General features: G+C 43.6%; 1 protein-coding gene across 3 annotated transcripts in view; it reads right to left on the bottom strand.

The window, feature by feature from the left end:
- Positions 1 to 7,244: 7,244 nt before the first annotated feature.
- Positions 7,245 to 20,272, bottom strand: part of Dcun1d3 (defective in cullin neddylation 1 domain containing 3) — a 39,710-nt gene continuing 26,682 nt past the window's right edge. For all 3 annotated transcript variants that reach the window (XM_041666317.1, XM_041666319.1, XM_041666318.1), the window contains exons 2-3: positions 11,499 to 12,034; positions 7,245 to 9,480 (exon numbers count right to left, since the gene is read on the bottom strand). In XM_041666317.1, coding sequence (XP_041522251.1) covers positions 8,997 to 9,480; positions 11,499 to 11,929 — 915 coding nt within the window. In that variant the 5' untranslated portion in view covers positions 11,930 to 12,034 and the 3' untranslated portion in view covers positions 7,245 to 8,996. The remainder of the gene's footprint in view (positions 9,481 to 11,498; positions 12,035 to 20,272) is intronic.

The raw sequence follows: 20,272 nt of genomic DNA, 5'->3' as shown, positions 1-20,272 counted from the left end.
TCAGTCACAGCTAAAACCTTGCTTTCTACACTCAGATCCTACAATTCCACCAAAGAACTGAAGATAAGATGCTTGTACAAAAAAGTGCACAAAGTAGATGCCACAGGGTTATTACAAAAGAATGAGTCTGCTGTGCACATGTGCCCCTTCTAGTCCCAGCTTTTAAAATTATTGGATTGCTCAATGTAAGTTAAATATTATTAATCTAGGCACAGAGATGCTAGTATCTCATAAGTATTATTTTGCTTTTTGAGACAGGGCCTCACTATGTCCTGGAACACTATGTAGAACCTGCTGTCCTTAAATTCACAGAGCTCCATCTGTCTCTGCCTTCTGGGATCAAAACCATTTGCCATTGCACCTGGCTCTCAGAATTGAGTTCATAGTCATACATGTACATGTGTGTATAGGGCTATAGAAGAGTATTATAGTTTTGATTCCTGCCGCGTAGGGGAATGTACAAAGCTATGCATAGGATTGGAACCAAGCCTGGAATGCTGTGTGCCAAGATGTTAACAGTATTTCTCTCTGATTAGTGGAACTGGCAAATCAAGTTTTACAAAATGCTTTGATGTAAGGCTCTATTCTAAAAAACAAAAAACCCAGGCAGGCTTGGTAGTGCACACATTCTGGAGGCAGAGGCAGGTGGATCTGAATTCGAAAGCGAGGTCAATTTATGTAGTGAGTCCCAGGTCACCAAAGGCTACAAACCCTGTTTCCTTAGGAAAGAATAATAGTGAAAATTTGGGGTTGGGCACTTAGGGCAGTGTTCAGTCCTTAAATGAAGCCTCTGTAAGATTGGGCTGTAAGTGGAACCAAGCACCAGAGTTTGATTTGAAATCAACACACTGCTTCCTGAAGTCTCTCTGTCAGGAGGAAATGTGTGTTGTGTCAACTTGAGCTTCCTTTCCAGCCAAGCTCTAAAGCTGTGGAGCTCAACTGATAGAAACCTTTTGAGGCTCCTGTCCTCAAAGGCAGTGCCTCTAGTGGACGTGGAAAAGCCTGGGTTACAACTTCAGCTCCTGCTGAGTATTTGGGTCATTCTGAATCCATTTCCACAGCTGTATAAAATGAGGAAATACTTATTTTTTAAAATTATTAGACTTCAAAGATCTAGCTTGTGGAAAATGTCAAGAATAGTAGACTGTGAACTATTTTCCTGAGATCCTATTTAAAATGGGGAAATCAGTACCTACTTCATGGTTGTTAGGAAGATTAAATTAGCCAAAGTCCAGCATGAATTGAGCTCAGTAAGTGGCAAGCATTAGGGGACTTTGCAAAGTGTTGCAAGAAGCTATTAAGACTTTCTGAACTCAGCAAGGTTATTTCCTTCATCATGGATGAGGCTTTCCCCCTGGGCCCCAACTGCAGAACTGAAGAAATGAACGTAGCCTTCAAGCCTCAGACTTCTGCACACTGTGTTCTTCCAGCTGATGCTCCCACCTTTTTGGAAACCAAAGCTGCCAACTTGGCCTCTTGCAAAACACACATTCCATTCATAAGTGCGTTTGTGCATTGTTTCTCCCACACCCTTCTAGGCAGCCAATGCTGAGCTGAGCTGCCAAGGCAGCTGCCTGAGGAGCAGTCTTAGGGAAAAGGCAACTGGAGGTTTTTATGGAACTCTTGATTTGGGTTTGGAACTCCTGTGCCTATATTGGGGTTGCTCAGAACAACACTAAAGCCACATGTTTTTATTTCCTTGGACCTCTGAAAATGACCTCTTAAAAAATAAATAGGGAAGTCAGCGTAAATTATATCCAACCACCCAGAATCAATGACTGACAGTATTTTACAAGCTTAGATTTTTCTATCATTATTCATATTTTTAAAATAGCTACGTAATATACTGTCATAACTCATAGTTTCTAAACCACGACTGTTGACTGAAGCTGTAGACTGTGTTCTTGCACATACACACTCAGCAGGCACCTCTTAAGAAAAGCTTCTGAGCTGGGCGGTGGTGGAGCACACCTTTAATCCCAGCACTCGGGAGGCAGAGGCAGGCGGATCTCTGTGAGTTCGAGACCAGCCTGGTCTACAAGAGCTAGTTCCAGGACAGGAACCAAAACCACAGAGAAACCCTGTCTCGAAAAACAAAACAAAACAAAAAAAAAAAAAAGAAAGAAAGAAAAGCTTCTGTACTGATGCATATTGATACTTAGTTCTTTTGACTACAAAAAGATTCCACTGTTTACCAGCATAATTTGTCTCAAATCTTTGCCAGTGTGCTGCATTAAAGAACATTTTCATATGTTTAATTACTATTTTCTTGAGTACCACTTAGATTGACATCTAACTTAGAAGCTTTTTGGTCAGATTTTCTTCAGCGAGCTGTATATTTCTGTTGCCTGGTGTGTTGGGAAGCCAACTACTTTTCCATGTTGACTTTTTAAGAGCTTCTTGTGGATTAAGTATGTTAGAAACATTTAAAGTGTTTCTAGTTTGCTTTTTAAGACATAGAACTCTTATAATTTAAAGTCCCGATTGATCCAAGGATCAGTGTAAATAGCCAATGGCAAAGCTTATATATCTCTAATGATTTGACTTCTATACCTCCGGACACCTCGGCATATACCCAATTTACCCGATTATCTACCTTTGCTTCTTTTATAATTTGGGTCAACACCAAGGGCTAGAGGGATAACTTATAGAGCCAAGTCAGCTATCTGCTTTGAGGACTTGATAGGAGAGACAAGAATTGAAGACTCTTCTCTATCCCTCTGAACTACTTTTTAGTATAATTTTCTTGATAGAAGTCCATTCCATATGCAATTATGCTCATCTGGTAACTGTATAAAAACTACTTGCCAATCATCTAATTGAAAATGGATTTTATCTGCTTGTAATCCATACAGCACTGTTAACAGCACCCAAGCTGTCTATTTTCCATTCCACTCTGCTACTCTCCAATCTGTAAGTCCCTATCTGTGCTTAATAGAAGGGACAAAGCCCAGAAATAGTTAATGGGAGGAGTGTGGAACAAGGGTAAAACTACACAGTTTCTAGGGAACATCAAGCTTATTTATTAATACCTTTCTAACGGAAAAGCCTTTTCTGATCCCCATCCTGCACCTACTACATCTTAGAAGATACCAAGAGGCTAGGAACCTTTAGAAACCATTAGCACTTCCACCAAAGAAATGAGCAAGATGGCTAGTCAGTGCCATTGTTGAACAGACAATAACCAGAAAGTACGAGAGAGGGACTAAGGGGCTTAAGTCTAGAAGTTAAGAATAGATGTTCTTGTTAGCTTTTTCCTCTCCTGAAGATGGGAAACAAGAACCCTAAGAGATACATACATGGACCCCCCCAAGGGGAAGTAGACAAGGATCTCTTTAGTAAGTTGGCAGCATGAGGGGATGGGGGAGAGTGGTATGGTGTGGAGAGAAAGGGAGCAGGGGGGACATGAGGGATTGGGAAATCTAGTTGGGTAAAGGACAAAGAGGGAGAGCAAGGAAAGAGTTACCTTGAAAGAGGGAGCCACTGTGGGGTTAGCAAACCAGGCATTAGGGAAACTCCCAGGAATCCACAAGGATGACCTCAGCTAAGAATCTAAGCAGTCCTGGAGAGGGTACCTAAACTGCCCTTCCTCTGTAATCAGATTGATGACCACCTTAATTGTCATCATAGAACCTTCAGCCAGTAACTGATGGAAGCAGATGCAGAGATCCACAGCTAAGCACTAGGCCGAGCTCCTGGAGTCCAGTCATAGAGAGGAAGGAGTGATATTATGAGCAAAGGGGCCAAGACTATGATGGGAATATCCACAGAAACAGCGGACTTGAGCTAGTGGGAGCTCACTGACCCCAGACTGACAGCTGGGGAACCAGCATAAGAACTAGGCCCTTTGAATGTGGGTGACAGTTGTGTGGCAAGGGCAGTTTGTGGGGCCACTAGCAGTGGATCCAGTATTTATCCCTAGTGTGTGAACTGGCTCTTTGGAGCCCATTCCCTGTGGAGGGATCCCTTGCTCAGCCTACATACAGAGGGTGCCCTGGTGTCCTGCCTCAAGTGATGTGACAGACTTGACTCCCCTGAGGAGTGGATGGGGGAGGGGAGAAAAGGTGGGGAGAGTGGAAGGACAGGAGGGAGAGGAAACTGGGATTGGTATATAAAATAAGATTTTTTTAAAAAGTTCAAAAAAAAATTCATCTCCCAATTTGGCACAATAGAAAGTTGAGCCCTTTTTGGGAGCTTGAGTGATGAAAGATCAAATGTAAATGCCACACACTAAACTCTGCTCCCTGCCCCCCAATGTACCTAACATCTTTTTGGAGACTGTTAAGAGGGATGGTTGAACACTGAGGTATCATGGGTATTTCGTAGACTTTTTCTTAAATCCTAACACTGATGGAGATGCCTTTATTTTGCAGTTGAATAAAAAGTAAACTTAATCACTGCAAGCCTGATTAGACCTAGGGGCATACACAGGGCTCACAATGAACTTTTTTCATGGGACTTGAGTGACTTCATAAAGACGATTTCAGTAGCAGGGACAGTGCACGGAGATGATCACCTGTGTTTGGAGCTGGGCTCCTATCCTACATGGGTCATTTTCCCACACAGTTAACATGGCACAGCATCACTGGAAAAAGTCTTATAACTAATGCCTCAGAATAAATTCACTGGTTTTTGTTTTCTGCAGAAATATCAATAGTCAGGTAAACAAATTTATTGAATCCAACAGCAGATAACCTTCAAAATAAAAAACAACAAAAACAAAAAAATACTGTAGACATCAAAGACAAAAATGTGTATATCAAGTTAATATTCAGGGGCTATTTGAAGAGTGCAACAGTGCAGAGAATACAAAAGTATTACCTTTTGTCAAGTTTGTACAACCTCAGACATATGCTGGTCACAAACCAAGAGGGATCCACAAAGGTGGAGGGTCACATGAGCAGTGGACTCATCACCTCAGCGGCTTACGACAGGATATGTGTGATATCAAAATTTAACCAAGCCCTGTTTACCTATTGCTTCAAATTCCCTCTTCGAAACCTAGACCCATACTCAGTGCAGCAGGGAAGAGCAGTTAATCAGATTCTGAGGACTGGGGACCAGTATTAGAGGGAAGGTACTTCTTCCATAGCAAATACAGTTGTGCTGAGAGAAAAACAGCAGCTGCTGAATGGCTTCTTCTGGCAATGCTTGAGATAGATACGTGATAGAAGTAGGTATCTGAGAGCAGGCTGGGTTTCCAAGAGAAACAGAACACTCCACTCCAACACTAGAATCAGAACTTGATTACTCAGCCAATCACACCATCTCAGCATCTGCGCCCAATGCTTAAGCATCATTCTTTTTAAAAGGTGGGGGGAGAGGCTGATAATCATCCCCAGCATGTAGTCCTGGGCTAACTGGTATGGACTGCTATTACAGCTTACCATAGGAATGTACTCTGAAGAGGAGTGGCAAGAACTTCCCCTCTACGTGACCCAAAAGGGAAGATCAATGTCACATGTCCTTTAAAAAGCCCTAACAGACATATTTTGATAATTTTGTTCGTTCAAGTATTAAAGCTAAATACTGCTCGAGTCCTTCAAGTAAGACCCTTGTCAGTTACCGAGATGTTCAAGTCATCACTAGCCATCCTAACATACATGGGAAAATAAGTCTAAGAAAGAAGGGGGAGAGGGGGACTTTTTAACAGTAGCTTTCTCCTGTCCCCTTGTGTAACTGTATAGCCGGGTCTACCTGCTGCACTGAAGACCCCACTTGAAATATAGCAAACCATACATTCCAATATATAGACCCTTTGCTTCCTTAGTTTTTGGACTAGCCTTTATCTCAGCAACTTCCCACCAATGGTCCAAGTACATAATCTATGGGGTCCCAAAGACCAGGCCCTAGGAGACTGTTTCAAGCTAATACTATGTGCAGCTTAACTCGTTACTTTGTGTCCATCCAACATGAACAATACTGCGTTGCACATTTTCTGTTATCTTTCCCTTAGCCTAAAGCTTTGGCTGAAATTTGAATTTTCAGCCAGCTCTGGAGAGATTTTCTTTTATCAGATGGGTACATACAGGCTTTTGGACCCAACAATACACATGTTGGCACATCCGCCACAGTAAAGAGAGCTGCTGAGGCAACCTCTAGAAGTACAGCAAAGTGTCATTAAGAATGATACATTCAAGTTTGGCAAGGCTAGGGGAAAGAATTCAATAAAACAACCCTTTACCTCATACAGCTTGCTAATAAATAACTAAAGAAATACCATGGGAACTCAAAAAGTTGCTTGCCAAAAGTAAGCAGTTTTCCAACAGAATCTGTCTGTGTAGTAATGCTTAGATGTTGCAGAATTCCAAAATGGCACCCACACATCACACCTCCCCACATCACCCCAGTGTCACAAAGCTGGCTTACCTGAGGGGCAAACATCTGGCCTCCAGCCACTGCTGGAGCAAGCCTATCTGAGGGTGAGTGAAACAGAGGGTTTTGTTTCTCAGAACTGTTAACTACAAACCTTATACCTTGCTGTGAATCTCTTGGCAAAACAAACAAAAGACCACTGCACAGAGAACCCCAGGTCCCTCTAACTGTTCCTTTCTCTGGTTTCTCAACAGCAGCATTATAAATACAGTCACAAATAATTTCTAAATGACGGGCTGGAGAAACTGACCGACCATCAGCCAGAATCTACCCAGAGGGAAAGAAATCTAGTTCCTTGAGTCCATGGGGCCCTGACAGCCTCCCTCTCTTGGCACTTCCCTGCACATACACCCTTTCTTACCAGGGACAGAAAGTCTTACCTACAACACTCCACTACTCCTTCCCTCCTTGGACTTCCACCTACTCCAGCATTAGAACGACTGGCTGGGTGAGATCTCCAAAGGCTGCCGTGTAGCTGTGCCCTGGGAAACTGTTGGGCCCCTGGATACTGACTTGCTCAAGGACTTTGTCTTACTATGGCTAGAAGAAAGAAGCACATCTGGCCATCAGCCTCTTCGGCCTTCCAGGACAATCTTATGTCTGGGGCTGATTTTCAGGTTTCTCATCTGTGCCTCAAGAAAGGACAGTTGTCAGGCCTACAAAAACGCTCCCTGTGTCAATAGTAGTTTTAAGAAATAGGACTGTCATCACCTTAAATAATCATCTTTATAAAGACAGGAGCCCAGAGCTGTAAGACTCATAAAGAACTCAAAGCATGCAACTCTTGCCCATGGCGAGAAACATATACCCAGTATTTGGGGTAGACTAATCAAGGGAGAAAATTCCAAATATTTAACAGACACTTTTCATTGTATCAAGAGTATAAATATTTTTGTAACTTTTATTAAAAGATTCCCTTTTTAATCTGTTCCGAAGTATTGGAAGCTGAACTATACAAGCTCCTACCACCCACCTTCCAGTACAATTTTTTTGAGGATATTTTTTTAATGGGAAATTATCAAGAGGGTCCTCTAGTAAACTAGGTAGGACAGAGTCAGCTCCTCAAGCCCTGGTGGCAGCTTGACCAAAGCTGGCCTGGCAGAGTGAACATGTGGAGTCTAGAGAACTGGTTCCTCCTTCCTGTGAGCAAATTCATTCAAGTTCAGTGAAAATGTCCAAATTCATATACAACAGCCTCCATTTATGATGCTCCCTGGCATCTTAACTGCAGATCAAAGGCAGCTCCCTCTTTTATGGCCAGTTTTAGCGGACAAATAAAGGAATATAGATACATATATGTGTATATATATATTTTATAAAGGTAAAATATATACATATCTTATATATGTATATATGCATATCTGGGGGTAAGGGAAGGAGAGGAGGGTCATGTAAACCTAAACAGTCATCACATTACCCCAAATGAGCTTGACATGAACAAAAAGATAATAAATAACTCCTGGGGGTTAAGTGACAACGTGGGCGCAGCAGAGAGGGAGAGGGCATACACTTAATGATTCAATACACTTGGATAATTTGTTTGGCAGAGTTCAGGCCAGCCTCAGGCTTCTGCACTTGCCAGACAAGTAAGCTGATGATACTCAATAAAAACTAAAGAAAAAAAAAAAAACAGTTTGAAGCAGAGTTCCATGCTATAGTTTTCTTGGTCAGCTGGCCGGCAGGCATGCTTTTCTCACCACCCAGAACGGAAACTTTGGCTCCAAGGCAAATGAAAAAAAGAAGAAAAAAGAAAAAAAAAGCATTTCCACTCATGACATGAAAATACAAAACATCAAAGAAAACTATCAAAGAAGTCTACTTCCAGCAAAACTGAGGTAGCACTGCTTTCTCTGCATTCAACGCTTAAGTGGTTTCAGTACAATGTGTTCTAACAAAACAAAACTGCTCACTTGACTGACAGGTACAGCATGGTGATGGATAAATTAAACATGAAATGCAATAGGTCAAAGAAGGAATGGGCAAGAAGTGAGGGAGGTAAGGGCTTTGGATAAATTAGCTTAAAGGGATGGATGGGGCGTCAGGCTGCAAATGCTCTTGACTGGCCTTGGCCCTGGCTCTCCGAGAGCTCCAAACTGTCTGGAAATTAATGCAATGTGGCTAACAGTTAACACTGCTATTCCTATCTGTGTAAATTTTTTTAAAATAATTATTACAACCTAAATTCAACCATGTAAACAGCACTACACACAGTACAGACCTGCCCTGAAAAGTAATATGCAAAACTGAGATCTGGCACTGTGTCATTGTAATGTTAACTCAACCTAACAGTCCCTCCCCACCCAGGCCTAGACCCTCCCCCACAAAACCAAAACAAATCTAATACATTTGTGCAAGAAATGGCAGGCTTATTCTATCTGAAGGCTTCAAAAAAGGTACACAACATGTAGCCAGGTTCAAATATTTTTGGGGGATTTCTCACCCAAAAAAGAAATAACCAAAATAACCAAAAAAATGAAGAAAGTGCCTAAAACATGATACAGCATTTTAGAGCCCTTTCAAATACAAGGCAGAGAAAGGTGTTAAGTAGAAAATATCCGGATCTTCAGTAATTTCCAGAAAGGTCCAATTCCTCACTTGGCTGCAGGGCAGCAGGCAGATCCTCAGTGCAGCTCCTCTGGACACAAGCCCTCGGGCCCTGAGCTGAGTGCGCCTCTCCCCTCTGCTTCTCTTCTCCTCCGATCCATTTCCCACTCCACAAAGGTGTCAAAGAGACTCGGCCAGGCCTCGTCTTCACTGTAGTTGCTGAGGTCAGGGCCAATCACCTGAGTGAAGTTGAGAAACATGTTCCAAGTGTCCCGGGAGATGCCCTTGATTCCCGAGGGGTTCTCTGTTAGGAAATTTAGCCATTGGTCCAATACAGGAGGATTGTTCTGGGTAAATACTAGTTTCCACAGGGCAATGGCTATTTCACGATGCAATGACCGCTGCCCTTCTTCAGAGTCCAGGCCAAACTGAAATGTAAACCGGTAGAGATCCTTGAATTTATCTTCTTGCTTGGCTTCTGTTAAGAGGCTAGGGAACCGTGCACAGATCCCATCAATGCTGTCTGCACTTATTGCTTTACAGCCATCAAAAAACTCCTTCCTGTGACAGGTAGGAAAAGGTATGATTAATAAGTAAAAATGATGCCATATATGGTGAGGAAGACAGCACAGTAACAACAGTACAGTAACAGGAGGCAGACACAGGAGGAGCTCTGAGTTCTATCTAGGCCAGCCTGGTCTACACAGTGTTCTACAGCTAAGGCTCAATAGTCAGACCTTGCCTTGAAAATAAAGAGATATAGATAGACAAACAGAAAAAAAAAAAAACAAAAAACAAAAAACCAGAGCTCAAGAGATGGCACAGTGGACTGCACTGACTGCTCTTGCAAAGAAGCCCAGTTCAATTCCTCTAACCCACATGGCAGCTCACAACTACCTGCAACTCCAGTTTTGGGGGATCTCACACATTTTCTGGCCTCTGAGGGTACCAAGAATGCACACAGTGCAGAGACATACAATGTAGGCAATACACCCATAAACATAAGCACATAAACACGGCTTTGAGGGCCTGGCAAGATGGCTCGGCAAGTAAACATACTTGCTACTAAGACCTGAGTTTGATCCCAAGAGCCCACAAGACAGAGAACCAACTCCCTCAAGCTGTCCTTTGCCCCCTCACACTCACAGCATGATCTATGTGCATGCACACACATACAAAACCAAAACTATGTAGTTTTTAAAAGCTTTTAACTATATTTTTGTTTGTTTCTGTTGTTTTATGAGATAGGTAGCCCAAACTAGCCTTGAATTCTTTACCCTTGTACCTCAGCCTCCTGAGGGCGGGTTTTATAGACATGTACCACCACACCCAGGTGTGCGCATTTTTAACATGTATACAGCACTTTGCAATTTATAACATGGTTTCACACTTATCATCTCAGGGACCGTACAGGTTGCTCAAGCGTGAGGCATCTGATCTACTGTGCAGATCTACTGGCCATATGGATGAGTTTTGAAGTCCGTTCTGCCAGGGCAGGTATGGTGGCTCACGCCTTTAAGCCCAGCACTCAAAAGGCAGGCAGATCCTGAAGTCTGAGGCCACCTTGGTCTACATATCCAGTTCCAGGCCACTAGGGCTATATAGTGAGACTCCATCTTTAACAACAATAAAAAATAAAAGTCAGTTATTATCCATAACCCTGCACTCTTCAAGTCATGGCCTGCCATGATCCTGCCATATCCTTATATACAAACGACCCCAATATGGACACATAACTATGACAATTTGTACAACTCCCTCTTGACAACTGGGGCCAGCTGTCCTCGCTGCACACAGGCCTAGCTGCAGAGACACTTAATGCCCGGCAGACTACAGATAAATATCGAATGAGTGAACTGACATATAAAGGAGCAAGAGACAAGTTCTGAGCAGCTATCAGCGCAGCTGAGCAGCAACTTAGCAACAGGCTTCACACTGCTTAGTCCTTATTAACTTCAGGCGGAGTGTTAGCAGCCAGAGTTAGGCTGCCACTTTGTGCTATGATAAATACAACCGTGACCTATCAATCAGGCAGTGCTTTGTTATATAAGAAAAAAAACCAGGACAGCAAATGGTACATGTTTATAAACCCAGTCCTTGGAGGCTGAGGTACCAGGGTAAAGAATCCAAGACTTAGCCGGGCAGTGGTGGTGCACATCTGTAATCCCAGCACTAGGGAAGCAGAGGCAGGTGGGTCTCTATGAATCCAAGGCCAGCTTGGTCTACTAAAGCTAGTTCCAGGACAGCCAGGACTATTACACAGAGGGAAAAAAAAAAAAAGGAATTCAAGGCTTTATGGAGACATAAATCCCTATTGAGAAATCTGTTCAGTAATTATGCTACAGTACCAGACATGTGATAAAATAATAATAATCCCTTAGGAGAGTCTAGGGAATTCTCTGGATCAGAACTACAACTCAGAACACTTAAGCTTTAGAGAAAATGGCCAGAAAGGAGGGGAGACCACTTGCCCCAAACCTGTGAAGTCAGCCCAGTTCTGCCCTAGCTGGTACTACTACCCAATGTCACTTTCTTTCCTCCTCTGTTCACCTGCTGACAAGGAAGCATCCGTAACTAACCTGGTGAATTTGCACATGGTAGCCGCCTGGAACTTCCAGGCCAAGAGCAGCACTCGAAATTCCGTAGGATCAACACACAGGTCATTGCAAAAGCGCTCCATGCCTTCCTCCAAGATTGCATCCTCCCGCTCGTCCTTGTAGCGCCTGAACAGTTCTTCCAACCTCTGCAAGGAAGACTCCTCACCATTGGTCTTGGACTCCCTCCCAGCATCTCCAGAAGATGTTGGCAGCTGGCAGGCCTCAGTGGCAGCCTCTGCTTTCTTGGTCCCATTGACAAGGATATCCCCAGCTGGTTTGCCACATGGTGGCACCTGTTCCTCACGGTGGCCAGCTCCCCGCCTGCTGTGTGACTTGCTGCTAGGGTCACGGTCTCCATTCTTGCTGCCCAAGGTTGATGAAGGATTCTTGCACTTGGTGACACACTGGCCCATGGTGGTGATGGCCTGGCCTCTAGAGTGGCCCCCTCCGGATCAGATGCCCTCGTTGTTGCTGGCCCATGTACTTCAACATGCCATCAGTTAGAGGAGCCAGCCAACCTGGAAGGAAATTACATAACAGTCACCTATAAGCAGAGGAGTGAGGTAGATACACTACACTCCAGAACTGTCCACCAGTGACCACTCTATTTCACTTAGCTAACAATGGAAACGAGGGAAACTTAGCTAACAAGGGAAAGACCGTACCCCACCCCCCACCACTCCTGTAATTCATCTCCATGGCTTATCCTTGGAAATGGTGGCTAAGGGATACATGGAGAACCAGCATGGGAAATTCCTAGAATCCTTAAAGTAGCACAGGTTACAGGAGGCTGATTCATTTGCAGAACATCAGAGACTACGTTTCTGACAGTGTTCTGGGGATATATGTCTTGTCAACTTTGGCCTTCACATAAGAAAGTTATCTGGACCTGAGTTAAGCCAGAAGTTCATCATCTGGCTCTACACCAAATAACCTATGTGTTCAGATTTTAATAAAGATTGTTTCAGTAAGTCTTTTCTTCCCAGCATAACACAAGCAAAACCTTGGAGTATAAATTATCTTGGCCTGGTAGCCATGGGAACTAATTGAGCAGAACAATACAGAAGTGGTTAAGTCTATGGTAACAGTAATGGATGGAACTGGTGACACTCCTCAGTAGGAGTCGAGGAGAGTTAAAGGAGCCTCACCTCACAGCAGCCATCCCTTCTCCCTAAGATGCTAGCAGAAATAAGGAATGGAAAATTAACTGAAAGCAAGACTTCATGAGGAAACTCCTATGAAGTCCTAAGAAGTAAGGTCATTCACACTCCTCAATAAGTCCAATAAAATACATTGGTTTGTCCGGCTGGATTCTGGTGGACTAGGGAGAAGAGGCAATATCCAAGCCACCTGTAATCTCATAATGGTCTAATGGTGAGTTAAAGAGTTACAATGTCAAAACTACAAGCAGGGGCCTAGCCAACCAACCAGTCAACTGAAATGTGTCTGATCCTTTGGATTCACACAGGTCCTGCTCCACCCACCTATATGGAGCCTGTAGTCCAGGTACTTTCCCAACCTAGGTGTGTCTCCACGCCCAGTACAGTCTCAAAGAGATACAACTGCCAGATTGAAAGGCTACATTGAGCAAATTCTTCAGTTCGTATTATTTGTTATAACTTAATTTTTTTATATGAACTGCTAGAAATTTGTGACAAAAGCAGAAGCAACTTCTCTAATACAGTCTACTCAGGGCTTGTTCTTAACTGCCAACTAGTTTGCTATAATAGACAATCCATTTGCAATTTAGTACTTGCGAAATTCTGCCAACTACTAGAACAATGGCGGCCACTGACACCGCACTGTTAGTGTGTGGATGCAGAGCCAGCAGTGTAACAAGGAAAGCAGACATCAGACAAAAAAAAATCAATGTCGGTCCGGCATGGGCCTCCCACTTCTAAGGAGCCTCCATGGCCCTTCATAGTGCAAATTCAGAGTTCTTACGAGTCTGGTAATAGGGCAAAGGGCAGTTGTTAAGAAAAGCTGAAAAAATTAAACAGCTTCTACTAGCAACAGTGTCCAGATAAACTGGGAGTTCCCTTCAAGAGGATTCTCTCTAAAAGGAAGCAGTGAGTGTAGTCATCCAAAAAGACCCACAACCATTCCTGTAGCTAGGGCAGACTCCTATCAGGGTGTGTCCTGTTCTCCACCCTCAGAGACAAAGACATGTCTACACATGCCCTCAAAAGAACTACAGTTCCAACTTGCTTTAGCACACACACACACACACACACACACACACACACACACCCTTAAAAGTATTTTGGCTATGAAAAGTGACAGACCCCAGCATGGTTTCTTACAGGCTGTTCATACTTTGGGCCATGTAGTAAGCCATAAGTGAAACCTATTCAAATTTCAAAAGGCAAGGGGTTAATTCTTGGAAGACCATCATACAAGAGAAGTAACTGTTCCAGCAGAATTCTCTCCAAACAAGGACTGCAGCATGTGGAGGGTCTGGTTTCCAGATTTGTGTTTCTAAAGTCTAGATTGCTGAAAGAAACAAAAGGCCCAAACTTACACAAACCCCACATGCTCACAGACTGGCTGACTCACCAGTGTTTGCTGCTCAGCTCCTGCTGCAGGAGGCCCAGCACCCAGTGCGATAAGAGGATTTCCTGCCCTCCTTCTGACCCACCTACCCAGGCCACTCACCCCGCCCCCACTGGACAGATGCCTCAGTACAGCAGTTCCTTCCAAAGCCTGGCATCAAGGCCTAAAGGTAAGGGCAGAACAGATGGGGCTACCGTAGAGGCCTAAATCCCATTTACTCTGCTGGGTCTTCATGTAAAAACATCTTTTGATGACCTGATACAGCGGAACCAATTGAAGCCTGAAGGCTATTAATATGTTCAGCAGATGAGAAAAAGGGGGAAATCAATGTCGGCAGATGATCAATCACCCAGTGACAGAAGGCCGGCTTTCTTCTGTCACAGTGCCTTTCTTTGAAAGGTTCCCATTCTAGTGGGAGGGAGTAGTGGTCTCGAGTCAGAGCTAGTATTTTCTTGTCTGCTGGTGGATACTGCTCCTGGGTTGCTTTTTGAGTTCTCTGGGCTTCTCCAGGCCCAGTCACAGCAACCAGTCCTGTGTTCAGGAGGCTGTCAGAACCTTCTTCAGTTTTTCAAAGCTGAAGGTTTCACTGGCTGTTGGCTAACAGCAGCCATCAATTATTGAGCATTTGATACAGAGCCAAGCTCTATACTAAGTAAGCTTTTAAAAAATTATTAGTTCATGTGACCTCCTCACCACAATGCCATTTAAAGACAGGGAAACTGAGGCTCTGCAAACATACAGTAAATTTATCCAACATCACAGAACAAACAGAAACTGGAATGTTTAGTTCAAGAAGCCACGACCAAAGGATCATGGGACAGCACAGTGAGTAATGCTCGGGAGCAACAACAGAGCAGCCTCAGAGCTGCAGACCTTAACCACCAGCCTCCAGAGAGAACACCACACTGTCTGCATGCGCGCTCAAAGACGTCCCCATGCCAGGAAAGGAGGAGGTGTGCTAGAACTAGTCCGCTTGCCCTAGACCTGCTCCATATCAGTGTGGTGGAAGCTCCAGCCATGAAACTGAAGCCTAGCTCTGTGACCAACTGAATTTCCTAAACCTACTTACATATTGCACATGATCAGTCAGGAAAGGTAGATAATAGTACCTGGTACATCCAGTCAGCCCTATCCCCAAAGTCATTAGCTCAAGTTCGTCTAAAAAACAGTCTCACAGCTGGGCAGTGGTGGTGCATGCCTTTAATCCCAGCACTCGGGAGGCAGAGGCAGGTGGAACTCTGGGAGTTCGAGGCCAGCCTGGTCTACAAGAACTAGTTCCAGGACAGGAACCAAAAGCTACGGAGAAACCCTGTCTCGAAAAATCAAAAAAAAAAAAAAAAAAGTCTCACAAGTGCTGCTGATATGGCTCAGTGATAAAGGTGCCTGCCACCAAGTTAGGGATAACCTGAAGTCAATCCCCAGGACCTATATGGTAGAAGGGAAAGACAGACCTCTGAAAATTGTCCCAGACCACCACACACATGCCATGGTACATGAGTGCACATGCCCCACCCTCCACATAATAATAATAATTTTACAATGTTATTACCAATAGTAATAATAAAAGGCCAGACATAGTGCTTAATCCCAGCACTTGGGAATCCCAGCAGAGACAAGTGGATGTCTGTGAGTTCAAGGTCAGCCTGATCTACACAGTGAGACCCAGTCTCAAAAACAAAACCAATCTCATACCACACCACTGACTGGATTCAAAAAGCTTCAAAGCCACAGCACACGGAGAATCAGGCTCTCCATAGGATGTGATTTCCTTGGGATTCATCCTCAGTAAAAAAACAAGTTGTGTCTTGGTGAATCTTTTAAATTGTTAACCATACCCTGTTCCTAACCGAGGCAGGCTTTCCCTTTCCTCTTTCATTCACTTCTGTAGCTCTGCAAAGACAGGATCTCTAGATTCTAGGCAATTACACTCTGTTAATGGAGGTGTCTTTCCAGGTGGCTCTCCACTCTCCCACTGCCACCTGCGGACAGCTTCTGTATAATCTAGATACTCTAGTGCCTAGTTTCCAAAAACAACACAATTATTAGTAATGAATATCACTACCTATCTGCTAGCACATTGTAATCACAGCCATATAGAAACGTAGCTTTGTGCAATAATCACTGAGTTCCAGGAAATTAAATGGCAGCACATTGAGGTCAAGGAACCTCTCTAGGAAGGGAGAAAGCACAGTAATCCAGAGATGGTATCTATTGACCAAATCTGTCACCAGCTTATTCCACTGCACCTCCAAGGGCTGTTGAGCAGAGGAAATGAGATAATCCATGGATTTGGTATATAGAAGCATTCAATGAAGTGTCCGCCTCTCTGTGTAATCATTATTATTGCTATCACAAAGTCACTGACAGACTTAAGCTTCTTTTACACACAGGAAGTGTTCTTCAGTAGCCAGCCCAGCTCTACCACTGCAAGTCAAGTGACTGCTCTCCTGTTTTAGCCATGTGGCACAAATGGATCAAATAGTATCAAGGACAAAGAAAGGTGGGAGAAGGGCTGGGAAAAAAAAGTGGGGGAGGTGGAACTATTCACACATACACTTACTGAGAAACCTACTCTTAAGCCATATACTCCTTTGGGTATTTATCTACCAGACAGGAACTTGGTTCAGCTTACACTAGATCAAGATCAGTCCCCAGCCTTTCTCCTTCAACCTTACTCCAGCTGTTTCTTACACCCTCCCTCCCTCTCTGCACACCAGCCTCCAGAATCCTCCTTCCTCTGTGCCAACCCTGGCTGCTGTTCCTGAGCACAGGCTTGGCTGCCTGCCCAGCTCAGCCCAGCCTCAGGCCTGAAGCAGACATTGCTAGGCCCCAAGGGCAATCCATAGAGGCCTGGAGTCCCTGGAGGTGCTCCAGCTCCAGCTGTGCCTAGCTCATTGGTAGTTCCATAAGGAACAACCAGGCAAGCCTGTCTTCAAGTGACTTACTCTTGGTTGTTGAGCCAACCCATAGTAGGACCAACCAACACTGAGCCCTGGTACGAATGGAGAGAGGAAAAAATGGGAGGTAAGAGAACTGCAAAGAAAATTTGAGAGGAACACAGAAAGATAACAGTTTAGGGCCTGGGGCTACAGTTGTACTTTTATAAGATGACTAACAAGTAAATTGCTATAGCTTTTATATTAAGAAACTAAGGCTTCTTAATTGCTACACAATAGGACTACAAAATAAAATCAATCTGCCAGACTTCACTGAGAAGATTTCACAGAGACATAGATGTTATTTGGTTTCTCAAATGGCAGTAGGCAAGAAATAAAAAGAGAAGATCAACAGGGTTGGCCTGTGTAATGAACATATGAATTCGAGACCAGTCTGGTCTACAGAGCTAGTTCCAGGACAGGCTCCAAAACCACAGAGAAACCCTGTCTCAAAAAACAGAAAACAAAACAAAACAAAAAAAAGAAATAAGTAAATAAAATTCAGGGGGTCGGCCTGAGGTAACCAGTCTGACTCCAGGGTCTCAATCTCTCTTCTGATCGCTATCCTGGCCTTGCTTACTACTCTTCTCTGATATAATGTGTGCCAGGGGATGCCACACTAGAATGACGATGCCCAGGAAGAAAATGTTCTTTATCACACTGAAGAGTATTCCAGAGGTTAGTCTATATGCAGAGGAAACTAAGGACACCTTGGTGTCTCATTTGGGACTTCCATAAACAATGCATCCCTTCAACAAATGACTTGGCCTCTCTGAGTTTCTGTGACTCCAACATTAAAATGGGAAGTCTAGATTTGTCTTTTCAAAGTATAATATTCTGGGGCTACCTTTGTCTATTTGCCATTTAAAAGAGACTTAAGTTGAAAATCTGGAACCTTCTGAAGACAAGAACTTTTTCTCCTTAATGAATGACTCCCTTGCTTCTTCTTGCTCATACTATCAGAGCCAAGCCCAAAAAAGAAGAACAATGGGTGACTCCAATCTGAACAATGGAGTGATAGACATCATGGGAGTTTGCAGCCTTCTCTTTCCTTCATTACTTCAGTTTGAAATCTTCAGGGTAGCAATAAGACCCCAACTCGCGGTAAGCAGTCGCCACGAGAAGCAGCCCAGAGCAAACTGTCTCTTTGATGTAGTTGATTTAGTCAGAAAAGCCTGCTTAGAGGAAGTGTTGGCTGCTGATAGGGAGCCTGTGAAATGAGAAGCTAAAAACCAGGAGGTAGATGCTATAACAAAAAACAGTGTCAGCGAGGTGTGTCTGATCTTCCCTAAGACTGCCTTGAGGAAGGGAACAACCCAATGCCCTTCTCCGTTGTGTTCCCATCTTGAGGCAGATATCCTGCAGCTAGAAGTTACCAGCACACACTGGCATTCTCACTAATAGCAATACGAAATTCATGTTTCCAACTGCTATCTCAATAGTTTGTAGAGCTAGCCAAGTCCATGGTCTTACTTCTCCCTGAATACGCCAGACACTGAAGAACAGACATGACATCTTCAGTTCTTTTATAGCAGCCAGAGGCTGAGGCAGCCACGCTGGCAGAAGTTACCCTCCAAACAATAGGTGGTCTCTAGACAAGACTACAAGAGACAAGACTCCTAGTCCCATTGGAAGCTACAGGCTCTGAATAATCTTTTCAAAAAAGACTGAAAAGTGGGCACTGTCCAATTGCAAATAACTTCTAGAAACTTGCAGAGAATGAGGAAAGGTAGGGGACTGCTCCTTACACTTGGAACTTGGGGCTTAAAGGAAGATCACCTTCAGAGAGTAGGTCCAACCAGAGCTACTTAGTGGGGAAAGCAGTAACCTCCACCAAAACAAACAAAACCTGTTTGTTCCTCTGTTGTTGTTTTTAAAGGTACCTTTGTCCTAAAACAGACAAAACCTGTTTGTTCCTCTGTTGTTGTTTGTAAAGGTATCTCTGTCCTAAAATGCCCCACATCAGCACACTAAAACACAGCACTAGTTAGGGTTGGGTAGGACTCGCTACATCAACCAATCTCAAAAGTGCAAAAGGACAGAGGCATGAAGAAAGGAAAGAGAAAATATTTTTAAAAGGAAATATACCACTAGTTATATTTCTAGGAAATAACCCTGGGTCACATGACTAACACCATCCAGCTTCGCACAAAGTCATTTATGTTTATTAGTCTGTCCTTAGGTCCTTAGGTGTTACACTTGAAATACAATCACATGCTGTATAATGACATTTTCATCAGTAATGAGCAATGATCACAATGGTGGTCCCATTAGATCACAGAGCAGTTTTTAGGCAACCATAGTCACCTTAATGCTGTGGAGAAACAGTGTTCACTTATTCATGATGTTGGCACAGATAAGTACCCTATACTGCCAACTGAAAAGTACAGCACATACAATTATGTTTAGTATATAACATTTAATAAAAAAGATTACGTTACTGAGCTACATATTCACAATGCTACCTTCTTGGTGTTAAAAGATTACTCTGAAACAGCATGCTGAGTGACTGGCAGCAAGCTCACACATGTCACATGGACCATCTCCCCTCACCGCATCAAGACACTACATGAAGTGAATGACCTGTGTGTAAGGACACTCAATGGCATCCACACAATGACAAACTCACTCAGAACCCATGCCTTAAGCAGTCCATAACTAGATACTACTGAGACTATATATCTATTTAAGGCCTGAGGCTTACTTAAACCAGTGTTGCTGAGGGCTACTTGCCAAATACAAGCAAGTCAACACAGATACACCAAATAAACTTTCCAAAATGAAATAAAGCATTTTGATCTTTAGGCTTTAGAACTGAACCGCATGTTTACCCAAAATAACAAAGACTGGACCTTTTCTCATGTCACTGGCCCACAACTTGTTTCTTTCCCCCATCACAACTATTCTAAAGCAAAGGGGCCATTGTTAGGGAGGCAGTGGCTTTCTAGGTTGGCCACTCAGTTACTTTTCTAGCTGTTACTTCATACCTAAAGAAGAAACTTAATTGGATGAAAAGCTTATTTTGGCTGGTCCAGAAGATATGGTCAGCGGGAATGGGAGGCAGCAGTTCCTCACATGTTGGCAGATGAGGGAGTAGAGAGGTCACACTGGAATCCACAGCACGGATCACCTTCAAGTCTTGCCCTGAGGGACTGCCTTCTGCTGGAGAGGCCACAGTCCCAAAGGCTCCACAACTTCCCTAGTCAGTGCCACCAAATAATCAAAAACATGACCCTGTTGGGGACAACTATAACAGTCACTCCTTTG

This window comes from Microtus oregoni, unplaced genomic scaffold, assembly GCF_018167655.1.
Source record: "Microtus oregoni isolate MIOR12 unplaced genomic scaffold, Mior012 000016F_ref0000370, whole genome shotgun sequence".
Taxonomy (NCBI): Eukaryota; Metazoa; Chordata; class Mammalia; order Rodentia; family Cricetidae; genus Microtus; species Microtus oregoni.
The sequence above is the reverse complement of the archived record's forward strand: the minus strand, read 5'-3'. Positions and strand labels throughout refer to the sequence as shown.